This window comes from Equus asinus, chromosome 10, assembly GCF_041296235.1.
Source record: "Equus asinus isolate D_3611 breed Donkey chromosome 10, EquAss-T2T_v2, whole genome shotgun sequence".
Lineage (NCBI taxonomy): Eukaryota > Metazoa > Chordata > Mammalia > Perissodactyla > Equidae > Equus > Equus asinus.
Genome location: NC_091799.1, coordinates 70226019 through 70250732, shown reverse-complemented (window position 1 = coordinate 70250732; position 24714 = coordinate 70226019). Strand labels below are relative to the sequence as shown.

The following is a 24714-nucleotide window of genomic DNA, read 5'->3' as shown; positions in this document are numbered from 1 at the left end:
ATTGTTCAGTGTCTTTACTTCTGGCATGCTTATTGGTACCAGTTAACTTAGCATTTTACTGTTAAAAACAGGGGTGATCCAGCCAGTTTAGCCTGGCTTAGATGGCCAAGCATGATAAAATTTATGAAGATCACTTAGAAATGGATTATTAGTAAGCAAAGCGTTTTTTCATAGTGAGGTGGTATAAAAAAGAGTTAAGCTACTGGCTTTTCATACAAACATTCTCCACTACTCAGGAAATGTCCAATAGTCCCAACAGTGGTAACTTCTGAACAGCTTTATAGCCAGGGAACGGTTCAGCTTATCAGCCACTGTCACTACGCTTTATACATATTTGACCCACGATTCTTCTCCAACTCAAATTTTTTGGAGGTTGTTTGCAGTTTTTGGTTCTTGGGCAAAATCTGAATGGTTTACTAACTATTCAAGTTGTACCTTTTTCATTTTACCAAATAAGCAGTCACGAGTGCAGAAATGATCAGATGACGTTTGTATATCCTGCAAAAAGACAAGAATGAAACTTAAAAAACCACAGGAGGTTAACAAGTTACCGTTTCATATATATATATAAATTTAAATATTTATAATACTTAAACACATTTATATTGAATATTCAATATATTTTATATATATATATATAAAAATTGAAGTATTTTTTTTTTAAGTTCAACTACTTTACTTCCCCATGCCTAAAGCAGTCACCATTGCATACTGTCGGTTTTCTGCAGTTGTTGGGGTAATAAATGGTGCCAAATTCAGGAAGGGACTTAAAGGAAAATAATGCAGATATTTCTAAATTATATTTAATTCCCCTTTGTGTGTGTGTATGTATATATACGTATTATATCGATATATATTATTCAATCATATTGAAAGTTAGAATTTAAAAGGTTGTCACAGAATCAACAGGTTCCTCATATGTGCTATATTTATGCCCATTTCATAACAGAAGGATCTGAAGTTTGACTTCTTCCTTCCCTTTGCTGGTTTCTCTGTCAGTCATCACCTTGTCAGCTTCCATGGAAACGTCTCATCAACTCATAGAGTGCACGCTCATGCACACTACTGTAGAGCTCATCTTCTTGTCCCAATCTGAACCCAACCTCTTCCTAACTAATCCAACTTTCTAATTCGTAATTTTCATTATATCTTAGTCTTTATTCAAACTCTTTGGTGGTTAATAGTGGACTTTCAGATAAAATCCAAAATTTTCAACTGACCTTTCAGGGTCCGCCCTAATTCAGCACCCTCTATCTCCTACTACCGTTGTGTCAGTTTCCTATTGATGTTGTAACAAATTGCCATCGATTTATTGGCTTAAAATGACCCATCTACTATCTTACAGTTCTGTCAGTCAGAAGTCTCACTGGGCTAAAATCAAGGTGCTGGCGGGGCCGTGTTTCTTCTGGAGGCTCTAGGGGACAATTTATTTCCTTGCCTTTTCCAGCTTATAGAGGCCACCTGCACTCCTTGGCTTATGGCTCCATCCTCCATCTGCAAAGCCAGCAGAGTAGCATCTTCAAACCTTACCCTCTCACTCCACTTCATCATCATATCTCCTTCTCTGACTCTGACCCTATTGCCTCCTTCTTATAAGGATCCTTCTAACTACTTTGGGCCCACCAGGAAAATCCAGCATAATTTCCCCATCGCAAGATCCTTAATTTAATCACATCTGCGAAGTGCCTTTTGCCAACAAAAGGAGACATATTTGGAGGTTCCAGGATTAGGACATGGACATATTTGGGAGACCATTATTCTGTCTACCAAAACCTCTAAACGTAAACTACCCATGACAGCCAGTCACATTTCCTTACTGTCCCCATTTTGCTACTGTGGATATGGTCTTGTTTTATGCATCTAGAAAAGCACTCCACCCTTCCTTCTCACCACCCCCTGCCATCTAAACAAACTCTCTCCAGCCTTCAAAGCTGGGTTTACATCACAACCACCGCCCACCATCTTTCCAGTTCACTTCCTCTTAGATTAGAACTGTCTTGTAGTAGATTTTTCCAATATTTAAAAATGATTCATCAAGAAAGATATCCTTCTGGTTACCAGGGGGACGGGGGTGGGGGGTGGGCACAGGGGGTGAAGGGGAGCACTTATGTGGTGACAGTCAAGAAATAATGTACAATTGAAATTTCCCATTGATGTAAACTATTATGAACTCAATTAAAAAAAAAAAAAAAGGTATCCTTCCTATGTCCAAATAAAATCTTTAGTCATTTTATGTATGTCAAAGTCCCAACAAAAAACTAGTGGTACATATAAAGGATTTAAGTGAAGAAAGTTTAATAAAGGGAGTGTCTGCAGAGGCGTTTAAAGGAACTGACAAAAGATGGTGGAGCACCTAGGACAAGCAAGAGTGGGAAGAAAGCACCTGAGAGAACAGTGGGAAGACAAGCCATTACTACCCCCAGGCCTGCGAGGTAGCAGGGTCAGCGTGACTGTAAACTCGGGCTACGGGAGGGCGTCAATGGACAGGAGCTGTGGCCATAGGAGGAGGAATGCAGCTAGTGCCAAAATTGAAGCTGAGGAGGGAGGGCGCAGGGGAAATAAACACCCCTCCTTTTCCTCCTACCTTCTAATGCCTTGCCCCGTCCTCCCATTGGCCACATCCAAATGGCAGAATTCAAACTCCCAGGGGATGCAGGTCAAGACAAACAATAAGAGAGAAAAACTAGCACAACTTAATGTCGAAAGGCACGTATTTTTTGAGAACGTATTATATGTGTGAGGCCCTGTGCTAAGAACTTTGCATGTATTAATTCATTTTAATCTCAAAAAAGGGAAAATTTTGGAACTATTATCCATATTTTAGAGATAGAGAAACCAAAATACTAAGAGGTTAATTTGTCCAGTCACACAACTAGTAAATGGCAAAGCCTGTGCTTAATTCAGATTTCTCATGCTCTGAAATAATATGCCATGGAGGCTGTGTAAATGTAAGTCCATTTCCCTCTTGCTCAACCTTCTAAATGGTAAATCCAAGCATAATTGTCTAAAAGACTTTGATAAGGATCTAATTAATGATGCAAGTGAGCCTGTTACTTTCATGACATTTAAGTATATAGTGAAATTAGATGATGTCCCTCTCTACATTAATTATAACTCAAATAAGACTACTATCTCTGGTTTTTAAGAATATAAATATACAATTACCCCTAATTGAGTTACATGTCTCTCTTCCCTAGAAACATGTTAGTTAGCCTAGAAGCAAGGGTTTTCTTTTGTGACTTTTTTCCCAGGCAAGATTTCCTATTCTAGATGAAGTCCAGTGAGGTGATGGCTGAATATGGGAGGAAGTCAGCCACTTACCGGTAACAAAGAAATGACGTCCAATGGCACACAATGGATTGTCAGGAATTACTAAAGATGGTAAAACTCTTTAGTCACTATGATGTCTGTAAAGGCAACAATAAATTCATAGAATTTTTGTCTGTCTGTTTGTTTAGTAAATCGGCAGTGAGAGTAGGAATGAAGTATATATGCTAAATTAGTTTGCCTATTTTTCTTCCCTTCTGTCAGGATGCTTTTGATGCTTGAGCTCTTGGGCCACAGTTTGTAATGGTTGATCTTACTTCCTTAGATGGATGTTCCTCTGCCTGTGTTCCTCCATCTCCAACCCAATAAACTTCCCATTAGATTTAGAACTTGCTGACTTTTCATATACCCCTTAAAATATTTCATAAAATAAAGTAGCTCATGTTTAAAATATATTCAGAAAATTAGGGATCAAAATGCTGTTCTTTACCTACACTGCTCTTCTGTTGTAGGAAACATAAAATAGTGTATTTGAATTAATGATAAGAAATTAAGATGAAAGATAGTTGGAATTGTTGCCACAATGCTACAGTCAGAATACATTGCCTATTCAGAGTGGTCTGTGACTGGAGAATTGTGTTCGCTCTCAAAGCAAGTACAGTAGAGTATCAAGAGATGCAAATGAGCTGAATATATTCCTTTCCTCAAGATTATTGAGCTTCTTTCAGCTCTTCTCTTGTGCCAGCTTCTCTGAAGTCTCTGGGCCTTTGCACAAGTTACTTATACTGCTACTGATCCTCAAGTGCCCATATGAATGTCATTTCCAAGAAATGTGTAAGAGATTGTGTAAGCCCCTAGCACCTTTGCTTCGATAACATACCACTTGATATTATAATTAGACAGCTAATTGTCTGTCTTCCTAGCTTGCTGTATGCTCTGTGAGGGTAGGGTCTTTGTCTGATTATCATCCTTAGCATCAAGAATAATAGGCACTTGAAAATTTGTTATTGAATGAATCACAAAACAATATAGATAAACTCATACTTAAGGGATCAGATTGTCTCCTTTAATTATATCCCCACCTGGAATATTTATATCTACCCATATTTATATCTAATTGAATGCACGACACCATTAATTGAATGGTGCACCGTTATTTTATCCATTACTAAGAAAGAAAAGCACCGCCAATCCAATTATAATTGATAGATTGTTAGATGCCTCCTAGTTTCAGAGACATTGAAATGTGGGAAAATGTGACCTGAAAATTACAATCAATAACATATAATAGATCTACATGGCAATCTTCTATCACATTTCTTTGCTTTTTTTTTTAAAGATTTTATTTTTTCCCTTTTTCTCCCCAAAGCCCCCCGGTACATAGTTGTATATTCTTTGTTGTGGGTCCTTCTAGTTGTGGCATGTGGGACGCTGCCTCAGCGTGGTTTGATGAGCGGTGTCATGTCCGCGCCCAGGATTCAAACCAACGAAACACTGGGCCGCCTGCAGCGGAGCGCGCGAACTTAACCGCTCGGCCACGGGGCCAGACCCTCATTTCTTTGTATTTTTAAAAACTGTATCATAAGATTTCAAACACACTCCTTCTGGATACAAAGATATGAACGTTGTCCCTGTTCTTAGTTCTCTTCCAGAGCCAAGCTTATATCTAATTCAGGGGATAGTTGTTCCTCTGGCACCAGCAGCCTCACCAGATCCCAACAACAAAGCTTCCTCTGAATATTCTACCTTTAAAAGGAAGACTCAGGAGAATGGTGACAATAAAGTAGTCAAAAAATGTTCCAGTTGCACAGGATCAATGAATGACTCTAGTTTTGGGAAACTGTAACTTTCTGTAATATTGGTGGCTAGTACTAGGTTATATATATATATATACACGAAGGACCTAACTTTTATCTAAAGTCTTCTATAATTTAAAAGGAAGAGTAAAAAGTCAACTAAGGCTTAAAAGGAGATCAAAATATATTCACTGGTTGGGGTTAAGAATTCACTTTATGTACAAAAAAAAGGAGATCAAAATATATTCACTGGTTGGGGTTAAGAATTCACTTTATGTACAAAAACACTACTATTGTTTTATCCAAACAGTAGATCTCTATAAACAACACACGTGAGAAATCTGAATTGAAAAATCATTGTAATTCAAATATTAAGGAATGAAGACATATGCTTTTTTTGTATGAATTATCTGAGATCTGCTGAAATGAATGCAAATTCTTACGTTTGAACAGGGCACCTATATACTTTAGAACATCAAATGATTAAGACGAATGGTCTGTATATTTTATTATAAATCCTATACTCTTAATACAAATTACAATGTACTTTCAAAATTATTTTCTTAGCTATACTTGTAGTTTGCCAAATATTAAAGTTTGAAAACACATGGGTATTGACCAGTCTTAAATATTATACATTTTATTGTAGTATTTTTGGTGAAATGATCTTGTACTACGTAGGAACACATACAAACAGAAACACACGTACACACACACACTTTGTTGATAAGATTTTGTTTATTTGGTAGGAGGTTTTGTATTGTTTTGTGACAACTGCAAGTAAGTATTTTTAATCACAGGAAATTCAGATAGTAAGTACAACAAGTTCCTTAAAAAAAAAACAACTTACCCTTTTCCTTTTTACCCTTTTGCCTGAATTAGCTGAATAATCCTCCCGGTCATCCACTACCTTTGCCTGTGGACGTTACATTGGCGTCTTTGTACAATCTGAGGTTAGACATTCTCTCTAAACGACCTCATTTATCACTTGATATTCACAATCAAGAGCTCTGGCTACTTATCCTATAAAAATCATTTTCTAAACCATGTATGATAACCCTAATTGTTGATATACATTATTTTAAAACATTTTAAGAACTTCCCTCAGTAAGAAGTGTCTAAAATAATCATTTTCTTATCCAAGCATGGATATCTCAAAAATGGAAATAGGTTTATAGAAGCTTACCCTTAAGAGGAATCTTCTTTTAAAGTTTTTAGTAACATCATAGAACAGACTGAGATTTCCTAATTTTAAGATGTCAGTGATAGACAAGTTAAAAACTCTATATTAAAGAACTAACAACCACTCATTCTTTCATACAATAACTATGATTGATTATGTGCCAGTTCTTGTGCTGGGTTCCAGGGACACAAAGACAAATAAAAGGTAGTCTCTGTTCTTAAGGGGCTCAGAGTCTGAAAGAGGCAAAAGACAAGCAAAAAAGCAAAGATGGGAGGAGCCCCGTAAGCAGAGAAAGGAAAAGATTAGGTTTGTATTGCTGGAAAGTAAGCTTTGCAAAAATATAAGATGGAACCCAAATTTATACAGCCCCTACTCTTTAAGGGTCACTGTGCTAAGTAAGCACAGGGTACTTAAGATTTCCATCCCTCAGGAGCCCATAATCCCTGCTGCTGCCATGCAAACCATTTCTAACATATTATTATAAAAGGAAGAAGGATCGTAATCCAATTCACCAATGAGGTGCATGAACCCCTCACTTCATGCAGTAGGACTGACCTAACATTTCCCTGGAAAGGAGGTGCTGGTATAAATAAATGCACTCAAGAGATCATCCATCAGTCAACTCTACTGAACCAGTTAGGTTTCCAAGGCTGAATAATTATAATCATGTTAAAGTGAGCCCTTCCTCCTTGCTTTGTCTGATCCAGATTTCTAGCTTTGAGCCAGGCATTCTTAGAGATTTACCACAGTACCCTACACGTTTCTAGAGCTCTACAATTTATCCTAATCTCATTAGAGCCATATAGGGTTGTCAAATGAGAGAGGCAGGACAAATAATTTTATTAACAAGTTAGAATGAAAAAGTTTAGGTTTATAGAGGTTAGGGGACTTATCCAAAATTGCTAGAATCTACCTAGAAAAGACCATAACTCAGGTGAGCCGACTCTTGGTGTGCAAGCACTAAACGTAGAATCAATCTTTTACCACTAAATTGGGCCTTAGGAAGAACCAAATTCAAAACGTAGTAAGCAAAATTGAAAATAAATGTGTTAGGGTGAGATTATGGATATTGTTTTAATTTTTTAAATACTGCTGCAGCACAATTTCTGCAATTAAAACAATTTTAACAATTTTAATTATTGAATTCAATTTCCTCAATTCTTAAGTAAAAGAAACTGAGTTTCAAAGAGACTGAGAGCTGCCAAGAATTACAGTAAAAACAATTGACAGGGTAAGAATCGCAATCCAAGATGCCTGACTTCTAGCCCCATTCTCCTTTTGAGACATTGGAAGTATATCAAAAACAACAAATTGAAAACTTTTGGAGGCAACAACGCTGACTTTTTTTCTTCTGGAGAGATTAATTTAAATAAAATGTTATAGGAAAAATAAATAGAATTAAAGTTACTGATATAAAGATTTCTATTTTCTAAGATCCAATAAGTAAGTATAAAATTAAATTAGAATCTAAAATTAGAATTTAAAACAACATAGCTAAATTATGTTTTTTTCTCATGATCTTGCTTATTTTAGTAAAGAATGAAAATACCATGTATGGCTATGTATTATTTCACTGCTATAACCATAGCAGTTTTTTTTAGGAAGATTAGCCCTGAGCTAACATCTGCTGCCAATCCTCCTCTTTTTGCTGAGGAAGCCTGGCCCTGAGCCAACATCCATGCCTATCTTCCTCTACTTTATATGTGGGACACCTACCACAGCATAGCCTGCCAAGCGGTACCATGTCCACACCTGGGATCTGAACCAGCAAACCCCAGGCTGCCCAGAAGCAGAACGTGCGAACTTAACTGCTGTGCCACGGGGCCGGCCCCCACCATAGCAGTTTTAAAATAAGAGGAATTACTTTGTAAACTTCCACTATTAAATTAAGTGAACCATAGCTGATAACAATAGCAGGGTCTTAAGAAGTGCCTGTGATAATGTTACTGTAGTTGCCACGCTTTACGTCTGTTCCACTCAGCTTATCATTCATATATGAGTGCCCATTATGTGGAAGGGACTTTCCAAGAGACAGTGGACGGATACAAGGATGAATCCATCCAGAGCTCAATAAGAAAGAAAAGATATGTATTCCAATTAATATAATGCATGGTTTCAAATTTGAGATAACATTTAAGCTGGCCCTTAAGTAGGATTTATGGAAGCAGGGCTGAGAGAAAGTGACATTTTAAAAAGAGAGAAGAGTATGAGCTAAGGCAGCAAAGTAGAAGGTTCCCGGATGAATGGGGAACAAAGACTCCTCCCATAGTGGAATATAGGGTGCTGGAAGGGACAAGTGGGAAATAAAGCTTGTAAGGCCATGTCATGAGGCCTTGAATGCCAGGGAATTTGGATTTTAATTAATAGGGAATAAGAACCCCAAAAAACTCAAAATAAAAGTGCAGTGATTGGTCTAGAAATACTAAATTACAACCCAAAATCTGGGGGAAAAACATCTGATCATTCAACAATAAGCTCAAGTTACTAAAGAAAATTCTATTACAGATGTTTCAGATCAAATAGTAATTCTGTGAAAAGTTTTGTAGTATGTTCAATCACTGAAGCACATTTATATTTAAAAAGCCCAAAGCAGTTTGCCTCATAACTTAAAAAAACACAACCAACCATGTAATTAACCGCCAATGTGGGTTTTCCACAGTTTTTAAATGTAGAAAGACTATGTGTATTTTTCTAAAGTAGAATCTTAGATCTTTCTCAAGGATTATATTGGGACCTAGTCTGGGCAGAAGAAAAACTACATTGAAAAGAAGAATATAAAGTTTTTTTAAAAAGTAATAAAAGAGCTAGGAAGAGACCAGTGCCTTTCAAATCCTCTAGGCTGGTTCCTGAGTCTGTCTTTAACTGCTAAAGGTGGCAGTTCAGAGGAAATGGCAGTGGGTAGCAGCACAGAATTTGTGGGGATGCAGAGATGATTTCAAGCATCCACAACATAGAATTGTGTTCGTGGAAAGAGGAGAAGAGTGTGGAGTTAAGCAGACCTGAATTTGAATGCTGGTTATGTGATCTTGAATCCATTTCTTAACTTCTCTGTAATTCATTTTCTTCATCTATAAAATAAGGATAAGAAATATTTACCTTACAGATGAGGCTTAGAAAGAAAGAATGTAGGAAAGTACCTGGTGAATATTTAATAAACGATAGCTCTTCAATAAAAACCTAATATTTATTAAGATCCTATTGTGCACCTACCACTGTGATTCTGTGGTTTTAGATTCTTGGCAGATTTTCCAGAGAGGTGGATTGTACTTAGAAAAGTGATCAAGGGCACCTCAGAGTATCTCTTCCTTTCTTTCTCTCTCTCTTATACATACACACACACTCTCTCTCTCTCACTCTACCAGTTAGGAATTCTTCTAAGTTAAGCAGCACCTTTCCCAAAGATACAGCATCCTTTAGAGGAAAGCCATCTCCACACTTTAGTGTGATCAGTTCCTTGCTCAGTGAAAAGTTGCTGGCTTCTCTTGGAAGTGGAAGAAGAAGGCAATCTGAGTGAGGAACTTTGCCAGGGCATTCAGTAGGATAGGAAGGTGGGGAAGGAAGAGGGAAAGGAGGTAAGGAGAAAGAGGGAAAGAAAGGAGGGCGGCAAAATAGCGGTTCTAATTTGCCCTAGCGCTTTGGAGGGGACTTTTGTGTCCCCTGACAATCTCTGAGGCAGATAATTGAGACTTGAGTAGCAAGACTTGTGCCAAAGTCAGACTCCTCCCTTATCATCCTCTCTCTCACCAGTTCAGGGTGGTAAGCTTCCCTTTCAATGCCATACCCAGTAAGATAGGAAAGAGAACGAGAAGCTCTGTGTGTAGGACTCCTCTGCCTTCCACCCCATTTTAACTCTCCAGAAAACTTTGGTGGGCTCTTTCTATTCACTGGTCTTTTTAAGAGGCAATCCCCACTGCTCAAACTCCTCCGCTCCCCCTTTCCAATAAAAAATGTTAAGTGACTTAAGGATTTTCTTTGAAATCAATTCTGTAGCTATTCCATCAGGGTCGGTCACAGTAGATCAGTTTTTCCCCTCTTCCCATAGCCTCAGCTCTCAGTTTAGCTTATCCTGCCCTAATCTATTGCGACCCAACCCCCACCCTAACCATTTCACTGAGTTGCGGAAAGCTGAGACTGCCAATTTTGGATTATGGGATTCCCAGGACATCAGGTCAAGCAACTGAGAGGTCCACCCAGGGTTAAATTCCGCAGATGATCTCTTCTCTCTCTGGAATCAGCGCTTTAACATTTGGGTTAATCAGATCGTGCAGACTCGGTAACTAAGCGCAGAAAACAGCTGAGCACGTTGCTCAGAGCTCAGAACCACCTGACCGGTCGTTCTTAGAAACAACGTCTGGACCTGCCAACTCCAACAGGCGTGTAGCGTCTGCGTGCGGATAAGCCGGGAGCAAAGCTGGGAATAGTTTGGACGTTTGGGGCCAAGTCTGCACTTTTTGACAGTTCCTTTTACTTTTAGATAAGTTTTGAAATTGTATTTACCCGGAGGGAGAAGGTGTGGAGCGGCAACTGCACGCAGTTGAAAAAACCATATTTGCACTCCCATACTCCTCAAGATTCTTCACAAACAGGGAGAGAAGAGAAAACTTAGGAAGTGAAAGGTCAGCATTAAAATAAACGACTTGCCGCCAAAGATTCCGCGACCTTTCCTTAGCTGGTTCGTCTGTCAGGGGCGCCTGCCCGCTTGCGCACGCGCAAACTGCGGCCCCGCCTCCCCCTTGGTGCGTAAGACGTGCGCATGCGCCCTCATTGCATCAGCCGCTTGATTCGTGCTGGCGGCTGGAACCGCGGGGAGTACGGCGTTCGCTGCGGTGTTTCTCGTGCCGGTTTCGCGCGGCGCGCCGGAGACTGAGGGAGGAAAGGCTGGTGCTCCGCCTCGCCCGCTTGAGTTGGACGTAGAGTAGTCCCTTTCCGCCAGGCAAGTGCTGTAGGAAGCGGACCCCGCCCCCTTCCCGGCCTAGACTTCCTTTCCCCTCCCTGCCCCCGGCCCGGTGGGGACCCCCTCGGTTCCTCTTGTGCCGGCAGCGAGCCCCTGCCAAGGTCATGAGGCTCGTGAGGAAGGACATCGAGAAAGACAATGCGGGCCAGGTGACCCTGGTCCCCGAGGAGCCGGAGGACATGTGGCACACCTACAATCTAGTGCAGGTGGGCGACAGCTTGCGCGCCTCCACCATCCGCAAGGTACAGACCGAGTCCTCCACGGGCAGCGTGGGAAGCAACCGGGTCCGCACTACCCTCACTCTGTGCGTGGAGGCCATCGACTTCGACTCTCAGGCCTGCCAGCTGCGGGTCAAGGGGACCAACATCCAAGAGAATGAGTATGTCAAGATGGGGGCTTACCACACCATCGAGCTGGAGCCCAACCGCCAGTTCACCCTGGCCAAGAAACAGTGGGACAGTGTCGTTCTGGAGCGCATCGAGCAGGCCTGTGACCCAGCCTGGAGCGCCGATGTGGCAGCTGTGGTCATGCAGGAAGGCCTCGCCCATATCTGCTTAGTCACTCCCAGCATGACCCTCACTCGGGCCAAGGTGGAGGTGAACATCCCTCGGAAACGGAAGGGCAACTGCTCCCAGCATGACCGGGCCTTGGAGCGGTTCTATGAACAGGTGGTCCAGGCCATCCAGCGCCACATCCACTTCGATGTTGTAAAGTGCATCCTGGTGGCCAGCCCCGGATTTGTGAGGGAGCAGTTCTGCGACTACATGTTTCAACAAGCCGTGAAGACCGACAACAAAGTGCTCCTGGAAAACCGGTCCAAATTCCTTCAGGTAAAACAGTCTTACCCAGGGATGGTTAAGAATGGGCAGAGGGATTTGTAGAAACTACTTCTAAAAGTTTTAAAACTGGGAAAAGTACAAGAGGAGAGGAGACAGTCTTTACTTGACTGGGATGGTAAATGAGATAATGAAAGGAGAACTGTTAAATAGCTAGCAAATTATATAGTAAACTTTGCTGAAGTCCTTAAACCTAAAGCTGTTGGCTTTAGGTCATCGTGGGCTGATTACTGGGTGCTCTGAGAGATTCCTTCGTCTCACTTTTATCCTTGTGATTCCAGGTCCATGCCTCCTCTGGACACAAGTACTCCCTGAAGGAGGCCCTTTGTGACCCTGCCGTGGCTAGCCGCCTTTCAGACACTAAAGCTGCTGGGGAAGTAAAAGCCTTGGATGACTTCTATAAAATGTTACAACATGAACCAGACCGAGCTTTTTATGGACTCAAGCAGGTGGAGAAGGCCAATGAGGCCATGGCAATTGACACATTGCTCATCAGCGATGAGCTCTTCAGGCACCAGGATGTGGCCACTCGGAGCCGGTATGTGAAGCTGGTGGACAGCGTGAAAGAGAATGCAGGCACTGTTAGGATATTCTCCAGTCTTCATGTCTCTGGGGAACAGCTCAGCCAGTTGACTGGAGTAGCTGCCATTCTCCGCTTCCCTGTCCCTGAACTCTCTGACCAAGAGGATGATTCCAGTTCTGAAGAAGATTAATGATTGGAACTTAGAATCCAGACAACCTTGGGTCTCCTTCCCTCTTACATTTTCTCAGCATCCTTGTGACCGGGAGCTGCGAGAGTGACACTTTGTGGTCCTTAACAGGGATTTCTCATGTGTTTAGTCTCACTAGGTATTCTGTGGTTGGCAGGGCATGTGTTCAGACTAAAGAATAAATTAAAAGGAAATAATCTCCAAGTACGGTATACCATCTTTATTAATTAGGATAATTTTATATAGGAATTATGAGTTACCTGCAGTAATGAAAAACATTTTGTGTATTTAATAAGAACGCCTATATATTCTTTAGGATAGATCATAAAATCCCATTGCTTCATGCTTTGAAATAGTTTTCCTTAGGAAAAGCTTTTTAATATTTCATTATCCTCAATTTACATTATTTTAATTCTGCATAGTGTTTCTTACACTGCTTTTATTGATCCCTTTTCTCCCAAATTCCCCTACACTCCCCATTTTTTAAGTTTATTTGCTATTAAATTATAGCCAAATAATTAGTAGACTTTTCTTGAAGACAAGTTTAAAATGGTATTTTTCTTAGGAGACTTGTTAAACCAATCATGTTAAAAGTAAGCTCTTGGTGTTTTTGTGGTAGAATTAATCATATTTGCTATAGAGGACCACTTAATCAGGTATTTTTAGATCATAGAGTTGTGAGCTGCTGGGGATTCTCAAGATAATCTATTTGAGGCATCTTTATTTTTAAAATGAGACTAAGGCGTATGATTTGCTTGTCACGTGGCTAATGGCAAAGCTGGAAGTAGTCCCCATTTCTTTGCACTGCCACACTATTTATGTATTTATTTTTTCGTTCGTCATAGACTTAATGCTATCTTATATTTGTATGTGGCGTTAGTCTGTGTTTCACATTCTTATTGCACTTTCTCTACACCCTATTTTAGGGGTGAGAAAGCCTGTTCAGAACAGAAAGTTCGAGTAAGTCACATTGTTAATATATGGCAGTTGACTTGAACTCCAGTACTATTTAGTACAATTAGGGAATTTCTGCAAATACCTGAGAGTTTACAATATTTTTTTTATTAAGTATTTTTGATGTGCATTTCTAAGAGTTAGGGAGGGAGCCTAGGAATGGAACTGCATCTTAACCATTTATAAACCTCACCATAGCACAGTAATTAGGAAAGGCCTTATGAAGACAGAGTGCTAATTTAGTTTGTAACTCCAGGATCAGTGGTACCCACTTCAAGTAGGGATGCTGAGTAAACGTTTGCTTTTCCTTTCTGTCTGGGCTTTTCTCCTGGTGTAAGTACCAGGTTTGGGGATTATTTTTTATAAACTTCCTAACTAATCTGAACCTTTTTTTCTGTAATTAGGAATAGACACCTCATATACTTTAAAATCACATTTTTACATATCTACCTCCTAATCTAAAAATAGTTCAGATTATTTCATTATAATTCCATGAATATTTAACTTGAAAGTATTATTAAAAGTATGTTATTAAATAATTTGATAGGAGTATAGAAACGAAGCCACTAAGATTCTTAATGTTAGAACCTGATTGATAATGGATCATATTCTCAGTAAGAATATGGAGATTTGTAGCATCTATTATTCTCATAATCTATGTACTGGTTATTCCGAGCTGTGGTACTTACGGTAATAGAAGCCAGGGGAGATAAAACGTACCAGTAGACCTAACCAATGCATTTTAGGCCATAGGTTCACACATTGAGCTGCTTGTTAATCTCTCGGGAGCTTTTAAAACTCAGTATACAGATTGGACCCCAGATTAAATAACCTTTCACCCCTAGAAGTGTTTAAACCTCCCCAGGTGATTCCAATAGGCATAAAGGCTGAGAGCCACTGAAGGCCTTGCTATTCAAAAGTGTATGGTCTGTGGACCAGCAGCAGCCCTGGAATCCAGGGCTCTATCCTGGACCTACTGAGATGCAATCTGTATTTTAACATCTTCAGTTGATTGCTGTGCATAATAAAATCTGACAAAAATAAGCTATAGTTTATTCTCCCTATGCTGGTAAATCTCTGGCTGGGGTTGCCAGCCATAGAGAAAACAATTTGAGTTTTGAGGTCTTTCGAGAGAGTTAACCAGCCAATATTCAGTTTAACTCTCCATAACACTTCTCTAAATAAAACCCTGTTTTTTATGTCTACAAAGTATTTAAAATATCTTTGAGAATTTCTATTTTTAAAAAGTTACATTTTGTACCATTATCAAGAGTATAAATTGTCCTAGATGCATAGGTAGAAATATCAAAATGGAGACAAGCATATAAAAGTAAAAATTCTAATAATTTTTACTGTTATCTAAAAAACAAAATGAACCATAAGTCTTTGGAAATTGTACTCAGTTGTCTAATTCCAATTGCTATTTATTAATAAGGAATGACTATGTAGTAACAAATGGAAACACTACCAGTAACATACCTCTCCTGCTATCATGTACTGTAAATTTCCATTCACCATCAGGTTCTTGTTGTGAACAAACATTTGCTACCCCACTAGGCGCAATAAATGAGAAGCTTGCAAACTGTTTTATTTTGCTCTACATATGATACATATCAAACTATGTTTTGCTATTCCTGGTCCACCATTTATATGTTAAATATTTTGCTGATTTTATGTCTGGATTGTTGATTATGGATTACACTTTCATTACCCCCTTATATGTAAGTTGGATCTTTTTCCTCTCAGATCCCGCTAGAGTAGCTTTGTAAAGCTACCTTTCCTTTGTCTCTACTTACTTCCTATCACTAACTTTAGTTTCCTTTTTTAATCACTATGACGATTTCTCTCAAACCTCAAAGTTTCTTTGACAGAAGTGACATAATTTCTGCAATTCATGTATTCTGGAACTGAAATTCTCTTTGTTGCTAAAAATAAAAGTGCACAAATGAAATGGTGTATACGTGAATTCCCCGAAGTAGAAGCTGTTACTGGAAAAGGAGTGCTGTGCTTTTAAATGGATGGTTTTCCCAGCAAATAAGACTGGCTGTTTGTATTCAGTCTCAGAATATGTTGAGGAGTTCCTAAGGTGATTCTGAGGGTTTGAGGAGAGAGGAACCCTTTTTCCTGTGGCTGGAGCTTAGATATGGGGTGTACATATTTATATTATAGCAGTCATTAAGGGGAATATGTTTAATATTAGCCATTCATTTTTTTAGTGCCTGCTTTGAACCAAGCACCAAGCTGGGTTTAGGAAAGACAAACATGTAAACAGATCACTGTTATCGAAGTAACTTGTAGAAGGTGTGTAAGGGCTCGCTTTTAGGAGGAACTTCACAGAGCTAGAGCCAGTAAATTTACCTAAGACAGTGAGAAACCTGGAGAGATTAGGCAGAGGACTGCAGGGCAAGTGTGCGAATCACGTTAGACCCTCCGTGCCACGGTGAAGAGCAGGGGTTTGTCCATAATGAAGAACCACCGAAAAGTGGAAGCCGGGGAATGGCATGATAAACTGCATTTCACAAACCTCCTTGTTGGGTAGCATCAAGGATGGGTTGGAGGAAGAAAGATTGGAGGCAAGAAGAGCAGTTAAGACAATGGATATTAGAAGAATCCAAAGGAAAAATGATGTTGGCCTGAACAAGGCAGTAACAATAATCCTTGCTATAGGGATGGAAAGAAGTCAATAGGAGATATTAGGATAGGACATGGGGTCAAAGGGCCTTGGGCTGTTTATTGTTCAGTTACGGAACGAGTAGGGTCAAGTGGTAAATCTCAGCTTTTTTTCTTGAATGGTGGGAGAGGTGATGGCACAATTCAAAGACAGGAAATAGAGGAAGAGAAGCCGACTTGGAAAGAGAAAGAGTAGTTCAGTTGTGCATCTGGTTTGATGTGCTTGTGGGACACCTGGTGCTTTCCCTCCAGAGTTCTGTACACTCACTTCCTTACTCCCTTCAGGTTTTTGCTCACATGTCACCTACGTAGTAAAGTCTTCCCAAACAGCCTTTTAAAAAAATGTACCTTCTCCCAGATTCCCATCCAAGCCCTTCCTTGTCTTATTTTTCTCTATAACACTTTTTTCACTTAGTTGTTTTGCTTATCATCTGTCTAGAACGTAACTTTCATGAGGGCAGAGAGTGTTGTCTGTTAGGCTCATTGCTCTATCACCAATGCTGAGAACAATCCCTGGCACAGAGTAGATGCTCAAAGAATTTTTGACTAAATGAATGACCAAATGAATGAATCTATGAACGTCTCTTAGGCAATTATGCATACAGGCCTGAGGTTCAGGAAAAAGCGCTTGGCTGGGGATAATGACACGAATTGTCAGCACATAAGTAGACCTGAAATCGTAAAGAAAAAAAAAATGACCTCGCAAGAATTAGTAAAGCTAGACAAAAAGAGGACCAGGCACAGAAGCCTAGGGAAACGGCAATATTTAATCTCTTTAAATACTACTTGACTATTATCTGTATTATAATCATTCAAAGCGGAGATGTTTATGTATTCCAATAGTTAATATGGTCGATAATTATTTTTTCCCCTACCCAGATCCCCATAGTGTACTACAGATATGCATGGAGAATAGCTAGTGTTGATTTCATAGAAATTGAGTTTTTAAAAGTTCTTAAGATAAAAAAGTTCTAAGTTTTAGGGCAAACACCAAATTTTGTATTTGGCTTTTAAGCGGGTCTTATTAAACTTTTACATTTAGAAATTTAGTATATGAAAGTTCTAGTTAAAAAAAGATTGGGGGGGATAGAAAATTGAATTTATTAAGAGATTTTTTTAGGATTCCCAAGTACAGGAATTATTAGCAAGTTCTATCTTATTCAGGCCAGGGTTAGAGCGCGTTACTGCTATTGGACCCTTAGTGTCCGTGCTCCCCATCTTAATGTGATGTCTTTGCCTTCCCTCACCACTTCCTCTTTTACTCCCTGCAGAACTGCAGGTGTCATAATTGTGGCATAAATTTTGCAAGGTTTTATTTGTATTTGTTTTAAAACTTGATTTTGCTCAGCCCGTAGTTTTGTTGATAACGCATTTTTCAGTAAGTGAGTTCCCAAGTGGTCAAGAGCTAAAGTGAAGACTTGAAGAGCAACTAAAAAAAGAACCACAATTTCAGATAAAGTTTTTAAAACCCTAAATAAAATAGTTTTCTTCATATTGATGACAGCATACTTAAACTTTATGCTATGATTCAGTTTTTAACTATTCTAGGAGATTTAGTATTGTAGTCCCCCCTTATACACATGGGATACATTCTAAGACCCCCAGCGGATGCCTGAAGCCTCGGATAGCATCAAATCCTGTTTATACTGTTTTTTCCTTTACATACCTACTTATTATAAAGTTTAATTTATAAATTAGGCACAGTAAGAGATTAGCAACTAATAACATAGGACAATTATAACAATACACTGTAATAAAAATTACCGTAATCTTAGCAACCTCAGCATACAATGTTTTTCTTTCCTTAAGTTGAGAACTTTTACCTTTTCACTTATTGGGAGCACTTTATGACTTTCTCTGGCATATCCGAATTGCCAGCATCACTCCTCTTGTGTTTTAGGGCCATTATTAAGTAAAATAAGGGTTATTTGAACATAAGCATTGTGATACCTATACTGTGACAATCGATCTGATAATCGAGACCCCTGCTACGTGACTAATGGGTGGGCAGTGTATACAGCATAGGTACACTGGACAAAGGGACAGTTCACAACCTGGGCGGGACAAAGCAGGATGGCTCGAGATTTCATCATGCTACTCAGAAGGCGAGCAATTTAAAATTTGTGACTTGTTTATTTCTGGAATTTTCCATTTAATAGTTTCAGACCACGGTTGACCGAGGGTAACTGAAACCACGGAAAGCAAAACCATAAATAAGGGGGGACTACTATATTTTAGAAAAGTATTATTCAAGATTTTCTTAATGCATCATGTGTACTGAGTCAATACTGATGACTTGTCAGTTCAGAAGTTTAGTGCGAAAGTGTTACTGAAAAGCCAAAATGATTTCAAGAGGAGTTGAGATGCACATATAATGTTTTTGTGTATTAAAGATGCCTTATTTAGAAAAAAATCAAGGGGGCCAACCCAGTGGCATAATGGTCAAGTTCGCACACTCAGCTTCGGTGGCCTGGGATTCACAGGTTCAGATCCAGAGCGTGGACCTACACACTGCTCAGCAAGTCATGCCGTGGCAGCATCCCACTTATAAAATAGAGGAAGATTGGCACAGATGTTAGCTCAGTGAAAATCTTCCTCACCAAAAAAAAGAAAAAGAAAAGAATCAAAAGCAACTATACAGCTAGTTAATAGGTTGGAAAGTAGGATCTATAGTAACAGTGTTGGAATTTAGCAAGGAAGACAATCTGAGGAGTTACTTAACATAATCATCAAGTAGCGGGTAAACTTCACTAGAAGTAAAAAAGAAATTGGCCGAGTTCAGTAAGGAGATAGATTAGAAAGACCATGAAAAAACATTGGCACCAAAAGATATTTGTTAAGCTGAAGTGGAGATCATAAAATCTCGTATCTAAAGAAAGAATAGCAAGAATTCTTTCTTTTTAGGGAGTTTTTGATATAGTATCACTGTCTGTATTCTCATCCATATTTTAGAGTGCTCTTTATAGATATGTGAGTATAACAATTTGTAAGATAGCCCATTTATATTGCAGTATTTAATTTCTCTATTTTAAGAAACATGTTAGTATATTTTGTTGTGATAAATAACACTGGGAAAGAAATGGGGATATCGTGAATTTGTTCATTTAAATTGAGGAGAAACTAATGCGTTTTTCGAGGAAAATTCACTTTTGTGTGCAATACTTTAGCTGCATACAGATTTGAAGCTATCATTTTTGTTTTTGACAGTGAGTGTTTTAATTCCATAATCATTGGCCTCAGTACGGGAAGGTTGTATATTTCCAGATGCCAGTTGCTAAAGATTGCGATCTTTATAATAAATTGTGGGGACTTGGATTACCAGTCTTTTTTCAAGTTCCCTTTTCTTCATCATTTTAACATTACATTGAAATCCCGTTCTTTAGAATGCTGGTGTAATAGAAATTCCTGTTTTCTGTGACGTAGGAAACTTAGAAGACTTCAAGCTTTAGAGCTTATTTCAATTTACAGTGCCATATTTGGTCCCAAAATATCCAGTAGTGAGGCACAGCAGTGTCTGCCAGACAGCAAATACAAGAGAAAAATGTCTTTGCAGCCACATCGCCGGGCCGTGCACACAACTGGTTGGCACCACTGTCTCAACTCCCAGAACAGACCATGTATCACAATAAAAGTAACTTCGTGCTTATTAAGGGCCAGGCCTATGATAAGTGCTTTAAAATGAATATTTAATTCTTTCAAGCACCCTGTGAGAAAGGTTTTGTCATTACTATTTTCAGATAAGCAAACTGAGATTAAAAGAGACTAAATAATTTGTCCAAAATCACATAGCTCGTGGGTGTGATGAGGTGCGCAATCAAGCAACTCCCTAAAAAATATAAGAACGCCAGTTCCATTCATCTATTTTCTGTTTGGAGTAGGTCAAGTGTGCCTAGAAATAGAAGAATTATTTGATAACACTAAATTTTATATAATTGGCTGAAGTTTATGCTATCATTTCATATGTTGTTTGTAAACCTACCAATATCATTTTTCATCTCTCATGAAAAATGAGGAACTCAATCCTATGGCACTCTACTCTATCTGGAGTATAGTTGAGAATTAGAACGTGTACAGAAACTGTTGCAAGTCTGTGTATTAGAGCAAGCCTCTCAAGCCTTTACTCAGCATCTATTATTATTTCACACCTAGTTTTAGCAACCTTTTTTTTTAAAATTTTTAAACTTACTATGTTTATTAATGGATTCTTTCAACAAACATTTGCTAAGTACCTTAAGTAGCAGGAACTATGCTACCCTTAGACATGCAAAGAATAATTAAGAAAACTTTCCCTGCCTTTAATCAGCAAATTAAATATTAAGGGAGAGATGACCGACCATAAGTGGCCCAGCTGACATGGAGGTGACAGTAATGAAAAGTGACAGCTGACAGCTCAGGTGGATCCTAAAGCACCATCAAAAGAAAAAAAGGTCTAAGGCTTAAAAGTATTTCACTGGGGCCTGAGGACATGACTGGGTTACAGTAACTGATGTTCATACTGAGGAAAAGATTGAATTACATTCAGTGTATTCTGTTAAAGAAGTCAAGGAAATATAATGTCTTTCAAAATGATTTTCCTCTAAAATTATTAAAAGATAGTGGCACTTAAAGAATTCTTTAGCTATCTGTCATACCTAGAATGAGAGTTCCAGGTAGCCAGAGTTTTACTATACCATGATTGTCCCAATAAGAAAACTCAAATAACTGTTGAAAGATGAACTCTTATTAAGGAAAAAAAATCCCAATAGATTTTAGTTGTAAAATTTATTTAGAGGTGGGAGGTCCTCTGAGTTCAAGTCTGAGTTCCAGAAGTTTTATGTCTGGAATTTTTCATCAAGTCCTAGTGTAAACATTGACTAGAACTTTTTGTTTGACACCACTGTGAAAAATTGCTTTGTGGATATAAAACATATTTTAATCTTGTGTTTCAGCTCATTGATCCTGTGACCATAATTTATAATTTTTTCTTCCTCTTCGAGTGTATCGTTGAGAATGGTAGAAATCACTTTTTTTTTATGAGGTGGAGGAGAGGAAGATTGAAAATACATCACGGTACATGGCTCTGGATCATTTAGAATCATAGAAGGTTAACACTATAAGGAAACTTAAATGTCATCTGACTCACTTCATGATGTGGATGTAAACTGAGGCCCAGAGAGGGTTGGTAACTTGCTCTAAGACACACAAACAGCAGTTTTTTGTAGGGCCCCCCTTCCTGTTTGATTCATCCTATTCTGATTTCTTACCCATTTTCTTGTCACCAGTGCACATTGGGAGGTGGTTGGGGTAGAAAAACAGGAAACAATGTGGGATTTTAAAATGCCGTAACCCTCCTTATTTATCAAATAATTCTTCATTTTGGGGCAAGACAGTGTCCGTCTCAGCAGCATCACTGAGACCTGAACCCAGCTTTGAAGTCGGGTTGTTTATTCCTTGGAGGAATGTCTATCTTCTGCTAGAGAAAAACTCTGCCTCCTGCCTTTCTGCTTCTGAGAACCATTCCATTCTTCTGGCACACATTTCCTAAGCAGCTACTATGGAGCAGGCACTCTGCAAACTTATTATAGAGATGATCACAGTCCCTTCTTTCCAGGGAAACCCAGTCTAGGATGGGCAACAGATGGTAAACAAGCATTCACAAAATTCCTGCAATAGGTGCAGGAGTGTGAAATAAGAAATGCAGGAATAAGAACTGTGCAGGAATATGGGAGCTCAGAGGGTGCTCTTAACTCAGCCTGGCTTCTCTGAGGCAATGCTGTCAGAGCTTAAAATGATAAATTCCAGAAGCTCACACTGATCTTCCATTACTTTCTAGAGAGATGAGGCAAGGGAACTGAGGTCATTCCTCTTTTAAAGCCTCTCAGATTTACTTGGTAACGTTTTTTTCTTCTGTGTAGTGATCCCTGTAAGCCCTGAGCTCTCTAGATGTTAAATATTTATAGTAAAGAGTCAACAAACCTGAGGAGAGGAGACATCCTGGAGAAAGGAGATTGCATCACGTCCTACCCTCAGAAGAAGGGAAAAAGGCATCAGTGGAATCAGAAATATGGACCAAGGACCTTGACTGAAAGGACTTTGAAAGATTCTGGGAGCTTTGTATTTTCCGTGTTTTTGTTTATTTCCTGTTTCTCTTTCATGACTAACAGCAAAACGGTTAAACCAGAAAAGAGAGTTTGTTGCTTTTTTCAGGACAGCAAGGAAGGGGATGGTGAGGGGAGAAGCATAGGACGTCATGTCCCACTCCACAGCCATTCTTGGGAAAAAGGATGTCGAGGATAGAGTAGGTGGTGGCAGCCACCTCAGGCAAATGGAAGCAGACTGCGGGGCCTGCTGTCAGGAAGGAGTGACAGAGAGCTGCCTGGGTTCTGGGAAGGCCCAGAGGCTGGACAGCAGGAAGACCCACTGGGGTCTTTCTTCTCTTAGTTCATCATTTTATCCTTGGTGTAAAATTCAGGAAAACACCTTAATAAACAATAGCAACTTCTCTCTTAAGTTGTGTATTTCACTAAATGGCCAACATGGATTTGGGTGTGGTGGAGGGAAAGGAAATTTTCTGCAGAAGGGAGAAAGAGCACAATATATTTTAGGAGGAAGAATGAACTCTGGGAACAGTTCTGTGACCCTTTGTGTCCCAATGGTATTCTCAGTCTGAGTGAAAGGAAATGGAATAACGTGTGGAATGTGGGGAAGTGGGAAGAACTGAGACAAAATTAGTTATCTGCCTCATTAAATGTAGTCATATATTTTTAAGAAAATGAGTCTGTTATCACCATAGTAAATTTCTCACTCTGGGTCTAACTCCTTGCCTAGAACTTAATAGAGCTTCATGAGTATTAGAATGTTTCTTGCCTTTCTGGGAATCGTTTTCATCCCTCTCTCTGGCTCCTATACTTTACCTAGGTCACAGTCAAACATAGTGGGAAATGGGGTGAGTAGGCAGGTGATGTGGAGAGAGACATGGCCTTTTTGTAATGGTTTGTTGTGGCTTTAAAGCTCTTAGATATGCATTTGATGCAAGGGTTCACATATGCCCTTCTAGATGAATTAGAAACTTTTTATTGTCAGGATCAAGAAAGTAACATAGGGGCCAGCCTGGTGGCATAGTGGTTAAACTCACACACTCCACTTCGGTGGCCCTGGGTTTGCCGGTTTGGATCCCAGGTGCAGACCTACGCATCTCTTATCAGGCCATGCTGTGGCAGGCATCCCACATATAAAATAGAGGAAGATGGGCACGGGTGTTAGCTCAGGACCAATCCTCCTCAACAAAAAGAGGAGGATTGGTGACAGATGTTAGCTCAGGGATAATCTTCCTCAAAAAAAGAAGAAAGTAACATAACCAGATTTTATACTTGAGACTATGGAACAGATGTTGCCCACCAAAAATTACAATGTAATGTACACACTGTTGGCTACAGTTACAGAAGATATATAAGCATTTGCAAAAACATTGCATTTGTGAATAACCAACTATGAATCACAGAAAAAATCTTCCACACCATTCTCAGAGGACTCTGGCTGTGGTCGAGCAAATATCAGAACTGGCCTGTGAATCAGGAGTTCAGGATGTGCCCAGGCCCTGCCAGTAGGTTGTGTGACTTGAGGAAATCATTTCATCCTTTCGAACCTGTTTCTTCATTAGTAGAACGAGGGAAGACGAGTGGCTTTTGAATTCGTAGTCACTCTTGCAGATCTCTGATTCTATTTGGTACAGTAGCAATAGTTGCTTATTATTTTTAAAAGTCATATCTTTCCAGCAAAATAAATCCTCAGTGACTCTCAGGTTTAAAAAGAATCTGTTTTGCACCATATTCCAAAAGCTGCCAGATTTGGGGTTTGGCTGACTACTAAAGAGAGCAGCCTGATAGAAGGAGCAAATTCCAGAGCAGAGGGTCATTTATTTGGAATGCTTTGCCAAATACTCCCATATTTTCAAAGTTGTTGGAGGCCTTAAAACTTGAGCATTAGGGGAGAAATAGTTGTTTAAAACGCTTTGTCAATAGGTGCACAAAAATTTTGAGGTTTACAAATATTTTTGAATAGTTTGCCACATTCCAGTGGCATGCCAAGTGGCATAGACTTGCCACTTTCCTTCTTGTTATTCTTCTCTCCTATCGACTTTGCTTGCTGTCCCAAAGAATTAGGCAATGAGAAAACACAGGTCTTTATTTTTACTGGAATGTTCTTTCAGTTTGGCCTGTGGTTCTCAGACCAGGCAGCATATTAGAGTCAACTAGGGTTTTAAAATCAGAGATGACTGGGCCCCACCCCCAGACAATTAAGTCAGACTGTTTGGGAAAGGGGCCCAGGCATCATTCCATTTAAAAAACTTCCCAGGTGTTCCTTA

At 39.4% G+C, this 24714-nt stretch overlaps 2 protein-coding genes and 1 long non-coding RNA gene across 5 annotated transcripts in view; 2 read left to right on the top strand and 1 right to left on the bottom strand.

Annotated features, from left to right (window-relative positions):
• Nucleotides 1-24714, top strand: part of ITGA1 (integrin subunit alpha 1) — a 164297-nt gene that overhangs the window by 1013 nt on the left and 138570 nt on the right. The gene's annotated exons all lie outside the window — the stretch shown is intronic.
• Nucleotides 383-10880, bottom strand: LOC123286044 (uncharacterized). Its single transcript, XR_006528250.2, has 3 exons — nucleotides 10744-10880; nucleotides 9246-9314; nucleotides 383-498 (listed from the first exon to the last, which is right to left on the bottom strand). It is a non-coding gene; the product is annotated as an uncharacterized lncRNA (long non-coding RNA).
• PELO (pelota mRNA surveillance and ribosome rescue factor) lies at nucleotides 10914-15651 on the top strand. The gene is made up of 2 exons (XM_014837613.3): nucleotides 10914-12030; nucleotides 12318-15651. Exons 1-2 carry the CDS (start codon nucleotides 11305-11307, stop codon nucleotides 12747-12749), a joined length of 1158 nt encoding a protein of 385 aa, XP_014693099.1. The 5' UTR covers nucleotides 10914-11304; the 3' UTR covers nucleotides 12750-15651.